This window comes from Nicotiana tomentosiformis, chromosome 6 (genome assembly GCF_000390325.3).
Source record: "Nicotiana tomentosiformis chromosome 6, ASM39032v3, whole genome shotgun sequence".
Lineage (NCBI taxonomy): Eukaryota > Viridiplantae > Streptophyta > Magnoliopsida > Solanales > Solanaceae > Nicotiana > Nicotiana tomentosiformis.
The window spans coordinates 68,800,193-68,810,580 of NC_090817.1; the positions used below are offsets into that span (position 1 = coordinate 68,800,193).

General features: G+C 37.4%; 1 protein-coding gene across 1 annotated transcript; it reads left to right on the top strand.

Annotated features, from left to right (window-relative positions):
* The first annotated feature begins 2,137 nt into the window (after positions 1 to 2,137).
* Positions 2,138 to 4,597, top strand: LOC104100678 (uncharacterized). The gene is made up of 6 exons (XM_009607959.4): positions 2,138 to 2,310; positions 2,411 to 2,437; positions 2,571 to 2,633; positions 3,800 to 3,878; positions 3,995 to 4,040; positions 4,212 to 4,597. The coding sequence occupies exons 1-6, from the start codon at positions 2,269 to 2,271 to the stop codon at positions 4,219 to 4,221; spliced, it is 267 nt and encodes an 88-aa protein (XP_009606254.1). The 5' UTR covers positions 2,138 to 2,268; the 3' UTR covers positions 4,222 to 4,597.
* Positions 4,598 to 10,388: the final 5,791 nt, after the last annotated feature.

Consider the following 10,388-nt stretch of genomic DNA (forward strand, 5'->3'; position numbering starts at 1 on the left):
ATCTATACCCGTTTTTGGCATTTGGCTGATGATTTCGAAAGAGAAATTTGGGTTTTGTTTCTAAAGTTTCATAGAGTGAAGTTTTGAGTTTTGAATATCGATTCGAAGTCGGATTTGAGTGAAACTAGTATGGTTGGACTCGTAATTGAATGAGTTATCGGATTTTGTGAGTTTCATCGGGCTCCGAGGCATGGGCCCGGATTTGACTTTTTGGTTGACTTTGAGTTTTTGATTAAAGATCTGACCCTTATCGATTAGAATTATTTTCTTAGGCATTATTTGATGTATTTGAGTTACTTTTGGCTAGTTTCAAGCCGTTCAGAGGTCGGTACGCACGGGATGGTATTTTTGGAGTATCATTTGGCTTGCTCGGTATTAGATTTGGCTTGTTCGAGGTAAGTAACACTTCTAAACTTGGTGCTAAGGGTATGAACCCCTGAATAAGTGTGTTATGTGTTTGGTGTTGAGGTGACGCACATGCTAGGTGACGGGCGTATGGGCCTGCACCGTGTGAATTGTGACTCAGTTATTTCTGTAGTACTGTGTAGTTACCTAATCTTATATGTAACCGTGAAATCTCTACGTGCTAGAGTAATTAAGTTATGATCCATGTTAGAAATCATGCTTAGGCTACATTCTGGTACTATTGGGACCCACAGAGGTCGTTTTACATGTTGAATTAATTGCTTAATATGAATTATACTCGGTCACGGCTATTATTTGCATATCATTCTCAGTCTCTGTTGTCTTATATTCACACATCATATCATTATTGTTTAGACTGATTATCATGATTCCTGTGAGCCCGAGAGATTGGAGAGATTGATGACTGAATGAGACCGAGGGCCTGTTGTGAGTGATATTTATGGGATCGGGTTGCACACCGCAGCAGGCTTTATTGATTCATGCCAGGATTTGGCTTATTATAGCGCTTGGGCTGGATCGGCCCCTTCGGAGTCTACACATCCACAGTGGGCGCAGTTGCTATGGATTTTTGGGCTGGATCTGCCCTGGATTCATTTGCATTGGGATGGATCTGCCTTGGATTCATTTGCATTGGGCTGAATCTGCTCTGGATTTATTTGTTGAAAGATTTTTTTGGGAAAAATAACAGTTTTTCGGACCTACTCATATCTTTGTGATTTGGTGAAAGGAATTGAGTTTTAGTGGCATCTTTGAAAAACATGCCTATTTTTCCGTAACTGTGAACGAGTTGAGCATCATACCTCTGAGTTATTTTTCTTGCACCACTTTTATTATGTTGTTATGAACTGTTGTTGGTTATTGGAGTTGGACTTTGACCTTTGTCTCAACTCGTCACTACTTTCAACCTAAGGTTAGGTTTGTTACTTATTGAGTACATGGGGTCAGTTGCACTCATACTACACTTCTGCACCTTGCGTGCAGATGTTGGATGCCGATGTTGCTGTGTACAGCGGGAGCTGGATGTGAAGATGCACTTGCGTTCCAGTTATGGCTATCACTTGTCTTTGGTAGCATTAGATTCTAATTCTATTTCATTTACATTTCAAACAGATGTTGTAATTATTTCAATTCAGTTTTGTAAAAATCTAAATCTTAGAATTTCATGATTTGTACTACCAGTCATTGGTATTTTTTATAAAAGTTCGGTTATTTTATCATTGTTGTCTCATCAAATTTCATTGAAATCGATTTATTGTTAATTGGCTTACCTAGCGGAGTGAATTAGGTACTATCACGACTAGTTAGATTTTGGGCCGTGACAAGTACTTAAGTAAGAATTACAAACAATTCAATATCTTTCTTTATCCTTCTTGGTTTCATTAGCATTTGAATTAACATTTTTTTTTCAATTTGGGTTTAAATATTTTTATGTTTTTGGCACACTAGATTCATTTTGATAGTGTTATAAACATTATATGGAGATTAAAACTAATTGTTAAATTGACGCAAATAAAAAAATCAATAAAAGCAAAACCAATAAATTTATATTACTATATCTGGTTTATTTGATTTAAGTAGTTAAAAAAACCAACTTAATTAGTTTTGCTTTTTGTTTTTTTTCCTTCTTGAATTAGTCTTGCCTTCTCTTAAGCAAAAACCACAACACACCCCAAACCCGAATTCATCACCGATAATGTAATTCGGGCACTACCCGACATTTCATTTCTATTCACAGATTAAACACTAGGGTTTTAGTAGTATTTTCTAACTAGGTTTTTGCTTCATTCCGTGAGTGAGATCAGAGAGGAAGAGTGACTCGTGAGAGAAACAGGATTAGCAGCTATGGCTAGCACCAAAGTACAGAGGATTATGACGCAACCCATTGTAAGTTTCTTCCTTCTTCCCAATTTTTCTTGTATGAGCAATTTATAACTTTAATATTTCCACTTTTGCACTAACTGGGGATTTTTTTTATTTTTAACAGAACCTGATCTTCAGGTTTCTTCAGAGTGTAAGTTTACTCTCATACGCCTCTTATTTATGCTTTGTTTATTTTTCTCAGTTCAACTATTACGTTAGGGATTAATTTCCAGTTACTGTTTGAATTATAATTGATGTGGTTTGATGTGGAAATTATTTTGCAGAAAGCTCGTATTCAGATATGGCTATTCGAGCAGAAGGATCTGAGGATTGAAGGACGTATTATTGTATGTTTTTTATTTATTTATTTTTATAGAAGAATGAAGATTTATGCTTTTTTGCTTATGAATTATTAACTCTTACCACTGTTTGTCCCATTACTTTATGGTTCATTCTCTTAGTTGCTGAGCACTATTGTTTTTTTTTCTTAGTAGGTTATTTCTCTGATAAAATTCAGCTTAGAATTTAAGGGCAATGCCTCCTTTCTTTTTTTTTTTGGGTATGGATTTATGGAATTGTAATTTTTTGTCCTTTTTGATATTGAGTGAAGCTCCTTAGATTTTAGTATCTGGTTTTATCATTGAAACAATTGAAACCTAGGTTAAAAATTTATGACTGAGGATTTATCATTGAAAAATGATTTTGAGATGATAAAGGTGCATAATTTGGACATACTAAGGATAAATTCCCAACTAAGCTGGATATATCACCTGAAGTTCTTTTGGCAAGGCAAGGTAAAGCATGCAGCTGATTGAAAGTTCAGAAAGGCGAAAAGCAGTTTAAGCTCACATTCCTTTAACACTCAACTAATTGTGTTTTATACGTCATGTAGGTGAACTGCAATATAAATAGTACAAAGCATCTAGCGTAATTGTTGTCATAATATCTTTCGTTCCTGTAGCAAGCTTGTAATTGACATCTAGGTAATTGACAAGCAACTTTAGTTTTTTTCTTTTTATTGCCAGCTTATACTTGAATTTGGGATAGACTGGAGTCCTTATAGTTTAAAAGAGCAAAAAGAAATTCTCTGAAGCAACGCTACAAAGACATATCCACACTGTATAGCCTTGTGTTAGAAGAGCTTTAACCTTGTCGATTGAATTCAATTTTATGGTAGTGTAGCCCAAATGACAGAGAAAAGCATGTTTTGTCTTAAACCTTCTTAGAATTAGTATTTGATTATTTCCTAGGTCATTGCGTGATTTAGTTTTGATGAAGGTTGCTTGCACATGTTCTCTGCCAGCAGATTAAAAAAATGAGTTTTGCTGGATGCCCCTGAATTATTGCTTTTGCATGAGACACCTGCACTGTGTGCTTTTGGCTAGAGTTGTAACATTGGAGGACTAGGGAGAATTTAGAAGTACTATTATTGCCGCAAACTTTACTTATGCCTCAAGATCTTTTCTTGGCCTTGGATTTGTTGACGGAGACATAATTTGTTTTTGTTGTTTAGGGCTTTGATGAGTACATGAATTTGGTTCTAGATGATGCTGAGGAAGTCAATGTGAAGAAGAAAAGCAGAAAGCAGTTGGGTGGGTAACAAAAAAATTTCACTCTTAAGGCCTAGCCTTATTTTTCCCAAGAATAACAAGGAAAAACATACTTCTCTGTGCCTTTTGTGTCTAAATGTCTTTTGTTCCCTGTGCAGGGCGGATTCTTCTGAAAGGAGATAATATCACATTGATGATGAACACGTATGTTATTGACTCATTTCTATACCTATTTTGCTGATGCATAGTTAATTAACAAATACTAGTAGTAGCTTTTAATACTGCTGCCACGGTACCTCTTATTCCATCCGTCTTCTTCCCTGGTAGGACAATCCTGCTATTTTTCTCACTTCATTTGTGTTTTTCTCTATTTAGGGGGAAATGATTTCTTGTCAGCTGGATTGCGGAAGAAGTTTGATTTTATGGGTAAAATCAACTGTTGAAATTCAACAGTTGTGTCTTTGTGGACAAGGAGCACGATGTTGGACGCACGACCTTGATTTTGGACTTTCATTTACTTTTTGCTATTTGTAAATTCAGCCTGGTTTCCTCGAGTCTAAATGTCTAATACTGCAGGGATGTCATGGCTCTGACCTCTTTATATAGTGAGGACAATTGTATGAAAAGAAGTTGCTTGTTGCCCTAGCTATTGGCTCCAAAGTCAGAAGTGCCTTCTGATGCGCTGTTGTGGTAGCAAATTCCTGTTGCTCTTTAAAGTGACACTCAAGCAACTTATAAAAGCAAAGACTCTTTTAACTTCTTATCTGTTGTTGATAGCAGGGTAATTATAAGTGTATTGTGAAAGTAGCTTTATAATCGTTTCTCTATTTTGGGTAGTATGGTAGTCACAAGTATATTACAAGAAAAGAAGTGTGATAGCTTAAAGAGTTTAGGTATTAGTATGGATGTTGGGAATTTGCTTTAGGATGTAGGTATTGTCACCAAGACGTATGAACTTGCTAAGTTGTGGCACTGATGGGTACATGACTAACTTCCTTTTATTTGATTCCTTTTCGACATGTTCGTTATAAATTCCTCAGAAAATCTCCAAGAAAGAATTACTCAAACCATTTAAACATTTGATTGTTTCTACTTTTGTCTTTCATCATTGAGAACAAATTGCCACTAGATAAATTGAATAGAACCCCAAGATGAAGGAAGTAGATGTTATGCAGAAGCTATGAGAAAAAATCGATCCCCTCTTAGAACAAATGGTTCTTATGGTAGTTTTTTTGGAACAACTAGTTCTTATTTTTCAGTCATAGATGTCAAAGCTGAAAGTATTAAACCGTTTTTGTTCAAGTCTTATTAGTCTCTTGTCTAGGACTCTGAATGTCGGGTTTAAGATCTTGAGAAAATCGACGAAGAGAGGGCTAGGTGATATTGTCAATCACATTCGTCGTCTCTCGGTAAGGAACTGGGTGGTCTCTGTTGCTCGTATTTACAGGGAGGTTAATTAGAGCCTCGTTTTAATGTTTGTAATTCAATTAATCTATCAGCACTATGCCCCTAGCATCTCTTCGTGTGTTGTTGGGGTTTCATTCCCTCACTTGATTTCTAGCTAGTTTTCTTTTACGGCAAAGGGCTAAATATAACCCCTCTACTATCGAAAATGGTCTAAAAATATCTCTCGTTATACTATTGGGTTATCTATACCCCTGCAATCACACTTTGGGTTCAAATATATCCCTCATTTAAACGGAGGGACACGTGTCATCGTCCTGTTGGTCAATTCTAAATATCTCCTAATTAATTAAAAAGACTCATTACCCATACACGAAAAATAATTTTTTTTTTGTAAAAATGAAAAAACTGAAATTATTTTTACTAAAAACTGAAAAAAATGAAAATATTTTATTTTCAGTTTTTACAAAAAAACAGCCTTAGAAAAAACTGAAAAATATTTTCTAAAACAATGTTTTTGTAAAAACTAAAAAAAAACTGAAAATCAATTTTCAAAAGCATTTTTTTTTAAAAACTGGAAAAAACTGAAATATTTTTTACTAAAAACTGAAAAAAATGAAAATATTTTTTTTTCCAGTTTTTACAAAAAAACTGCTTTAAAAAAAGCTGAAAAATATGTTCTAAAACAATATTTTTGTAAAAACTGAAAAAAAAAAAACAAAAAAATAAATTTTTAAGGCAATATTTTTATAAAAACTGAAAAAACAAATATTTTCTTTTTTTTTTTTCAGTTTTTAGTAAAAAATATTTCAGTTTTTCCGGTTTTTACAAAAATATTACTTTAGAAAATTGATTTTCAGCTTTTTTTTTCTTCAGTTTTTACAAAAACATTGTTTTAGAAAATATTTTTCAGTTTTTCCTAAGGCAGTGTTTTTGTAAAAACTGAAAAAAAATATATTTTCGTTTTTTCCAGTTTTTTAAATAAAAAAATAATATTTTTCGTATGAATGGGTAATGTGTCTTTTTAATTAATTAGGAGATATTTAGAATTGACCAACAGGACGATGACACGTGTCCCTTGTTTAAATGAGGGGTATATTTGAACCCAAAGTATAACTGCAGGGGTATAGATAACCCAATAGTATAACGAGGGATATTCTTAGACCATTTTCGAAAGTAGAAGGGTATATTTGGCCCTTCGCCGTTTCTTTTATTATTTTGTTTCTCTTTCGATAAAAAAAATGAAATTGAAAAAAGGAGTAGTGAGAAAACTATTTTAGACATTTATGTGAGTATTATTTATTGAATAATATTTCTTACATCATTTTTATGCCTATGTATTTGTTTACCGGAAAAATCGGATAACGTTAGATTTGTGTATGGTTCTAAGGATATGCGATACAATTCGATATAAATCGCGTAGAGAGATGGAAATATGTGTATTGTTGGCTGTGAGAATGAAAATAATAAGCAAAAAAGAATGAATAAGTAAAACAAACATAAGAGGATAACTATCAATATAAGAAGTGATCTTCCTTCCTCCTCTTTTTTCCCTCCCTTTGGCTCGCAAGGATTCCTCTTTTTATAGAAGAGGGTTATTACAAAAAAATAATAAAATAAAACATATAGTGGAAGGCCCATGATGACTTGTGTCTTCTTTGATTCCCGCCAAGATTCTCTCTCTTGGTGCGGTTGCAACGGCTCTTGCCTGTGAGCTCGATACTAGCTCGAACTCGTTACTGGGTCGGGCCTTTCGGTCTCGGATCGAGTTCGACCTTCGAGATGGATGTCGCGTATTTCCGACCTCGAAGCAGTGCCTTGCGGATCGATTCGGTCACGGGCTCGATAGGATTATCGAGCCGCCTCCTCGAGTGACCTTCGAGCTCGAGGTTCGTTAGTACCGACCTCAGAGCTCACTCCCAAAACCTCATTCTGGCTTTTTATCACTCGAACTCGATCGAACGTAGGAAGGCCGAAATCTATTTAGACTGTATACAGATAGTCCCCTAGTTTCTCGGAAAAGGATGTGGCGAGAAACGATATGATTTTCCAGCAGCTCGATCAGATATACACTGATATTTTTATCGATCCCGACCATGACGTATGTAATGCTCGATCATCTTATGCGTCTTTACAGTCCCTGACTTTATCGAGGATACCCGAATTTTTTCTTCCCCCGCTGGGAATTGTCAGTTACCTTCGGTCCTTGGTGACCGGAGAAGATCAATCAGTAATGAATGCGGCGGGGCCCGCCTGTCTTTTCAACGAGGCCCAACATGCTTTGAATCGGGTAACTTCTGATGGCGTTTTCGCCGCCTCTGTACAAAAAATTTGTAAATACAAATCTTTCTTCTTTTTGAAGAGAAATGGCCTTTCAAACTAAATAGATAGTTTGAATTTAAATCTCTGTTGCCTTCGGGCCTCGTGGGTAGTCCCATTTGCTTTATCGGGCTCGAGCGTCCTTCAACTTAAATAGTCAAGTGTTTGTTTTAACTCGAAGAAATGAGTAGTTTTGCTCGAAATAATGTAGCCCGTAGGCGTAATAGTCGAGCGAGTAATTGCTCGAACTCGAAATAAAAGTAGCCCGTAGGCTTGGCAATCGAATGAATGATTCGAACTTGATGCAATGTAGCCCGTAGGCATAATAATCGAAGTAGCCCGTAGGCTTAATGGTCGAGTGAGTGATTGCTCGAACTCGAAATAAAGGTAGCCCGTAGGCTTGGCAATCGAGCGAATGATTCGAACTCGATGCAATATAGCCCATAGGCGTAATAGTCAAAGTAGCCCGTAGGCTTAATGGTCGAGTGAGTGATTGCTCGAACTCGAAATAAAAGTAGCCCATAGGCTTTGGCAGTCGAGCGAATGATTCAAACTCGATGCAATGTAGCCCGTAGGCGTAATAGTCAAAGTAGCCCGTAGGCTTAATGGTTGAGTGAGTGATTGCTCGAACTCGAAATAAAGGTAGCCCGTAGGCTTGGCAGTCTAGCGAATGATTCAAACTCGATGCAATATAACCCGTAGGCGTAATAGTCAAAGTAGCCCATAGGCTTAATGGTCGAATGAGTGATTTCTCGAACTCGAAATAAAGGTAGCCCGTAGGCTTAGCGGTCGAGCGAATGATTCGAACTCGATCCTGTTTGCATAATAAATCTTGAACATAGGATATCAGTAAAGAAGAGAGCTTTCTTTTCAAGTCATTATACATGGGTTCATGTTTTGCGTCAAGGCTCGGGCCAATTGTATAAGCATGGTTCGTTTTGACCATTTGGCCCTTACGACGTTTCCCGTTGAAACACTGTTTGTCATGAAATAACGAAGTAACTTCCTTTGCACCGAACTTGATAATCATCATAGATGCGTTCAATGATAAAGCCCTCTGTGTACGAGGTTGATTTTAAAGAGGCCTCGGATACTCAGCAGTAGTATCATTTCCGCTATATGGCTGGTATCGATCTCTGGTCGACTTTTGCTTTTTCGTAATGGACCTAGAAGTCAACTGGTCATCTTCGACTCTTATTTTGGATTGGTATCGATTGTGCACATCGGTCCAAGTAATACCTGGGTACTCAATCAGATTTTGCTTCAGCCGCCATGAAGCCCTCGAGCTCCTTTCATTTAGACCTTGAGCGAAAGCTTGAACAACCCAATCGTCTGTGACTGGTGGCAGATCCATTCATTCCGTTTGAAAACGAGCTACGAACTCCCTTGGCATCTCGTTATCCTTTTGTATTACCTTGAACAGGTCCAACTTTCTGGTTTCGACCTTTATGGCTCCGGCATGTGCTTTTACGAAGCAATCTGCAAGCATAGCAAAAGAATCAATGGAGTTAGATGGTAAATTATGATACCATATCATTGCCCCCTTTGACAGGGTTTCACCGAATTTTTTCAATAATACAGATTCGATCTCATCATCTTCCAAATCATTGCCCTTGATGGCACACGTGTTAGAAGTGACGTGCTCGTTAGGGTCGGTTGTTCCGTTATATTTGGGTATTTCGGGCATACGGAATTTTTTGGGGATTGGTTTTGGGGCTACACTTGAGGGAAAAGGCTTTTGAATAAATTTTTTTGAATCTAGACCTTTTATCATTGGTGGAGCTCCCGGGATTTGGTCGACCCTGGAATTATATGTCTCTATTTTTTTATCATTGGCTTCGACTCGTTTTGTGAGTTCCTCGAGCAATTTAGTAATTTCGGGAGTAGTCCCCGATTCTTGCTCATTTGACTTCTCTATGGCTGGTTCCGTTCTGTGGGTTACTTCTCGAAGCGGATTGGGCTCCGACCTACTTTGTACTTGAGTTTGGCTCTGCAACTGAGCTATTACTATTTGCTGGGCTTGTAACATCTCGAAGATCATCTGTAAGCTGACTCCGATCTCCTCCACGTTATGGGTGTCTCGAGCTACGGATCGAGTACTGTCCTGATTGCTTTTTTCCGGTTCAGAACGCTGATTCGCCCCTAGAGCTATTTATGAATTGACATCCAATGGTACTTCGGCTCGAATTTTGGGTGCTTCGATTCAAGCCTCAGTGCCATCATCGAGTGACCTTCCGGCCCCGAGTGCCAAATTGTTAGTTTCATCTTGAAGGCCGCCTTCGTGGTCGATAGGTGAAGCCATTGCTGATTTGAAGTTGCAAACTGGCGTGTACTTTAGATTTATATCAAACGATCACTGTTACCCTTAGCCCCACGGTGGGCACCAAACTGTTTACCGGAAAAATCGGATAAAGTTAGATTTGTGTATGGTTCTAAAGATATGCGATACAATTCGATATAAATCGCGTAGAGAGATAGAAATATGTGTATTATTGGCTGTGAGAATGAAAATAATAAGCAAAAAAGAATGAATAAGTAAAACAAACATAAGGGGATAACTATCAATATAAGAAGTGATCTTCCTTCCTCCTCTTTTTCCCCTCCCTTTGCCTTACAAGGATTCCCCCTTTTATAGAAGAGGGTTATTACAAAAAACAATAAAATAAAACATATAGTGGAAGGCCCATGATGACTTGTCTCTTCTTTGATTCCGGCCAAGATTCTCTCTCTTGGTGCGGTTGCAACGACTCTTGCCTGTGAGCTCGATACTAGCTCGAACTCGTTACTGGGTCGGGCCCTTCGGTCTCGGATCGAGTTCGACCTTCGAGA

Coding starts and splice junctions, on each gene's coding strand:
- LOC104100678 (XM_009607959.4), top strand. CDS start 2,269: ATGGCTAGCACCAAAGTACAGAGGATTATGACGCAACCCATT. Junction 2,634..3,799: donor GGATTGAAGGACGTATTATT/GTATGTTTTTTA, acceptor TTTGTTGTTTAG/GGCTTTGATGAGTACATGAA. Junction 3,879..3,994: donor GAAAAGCAGAAAGCAGTTGG/GTGGGTAACAAA, acceptor TTCCCTGTGCAG/GGCGGATTCTTCTGAAAGGA.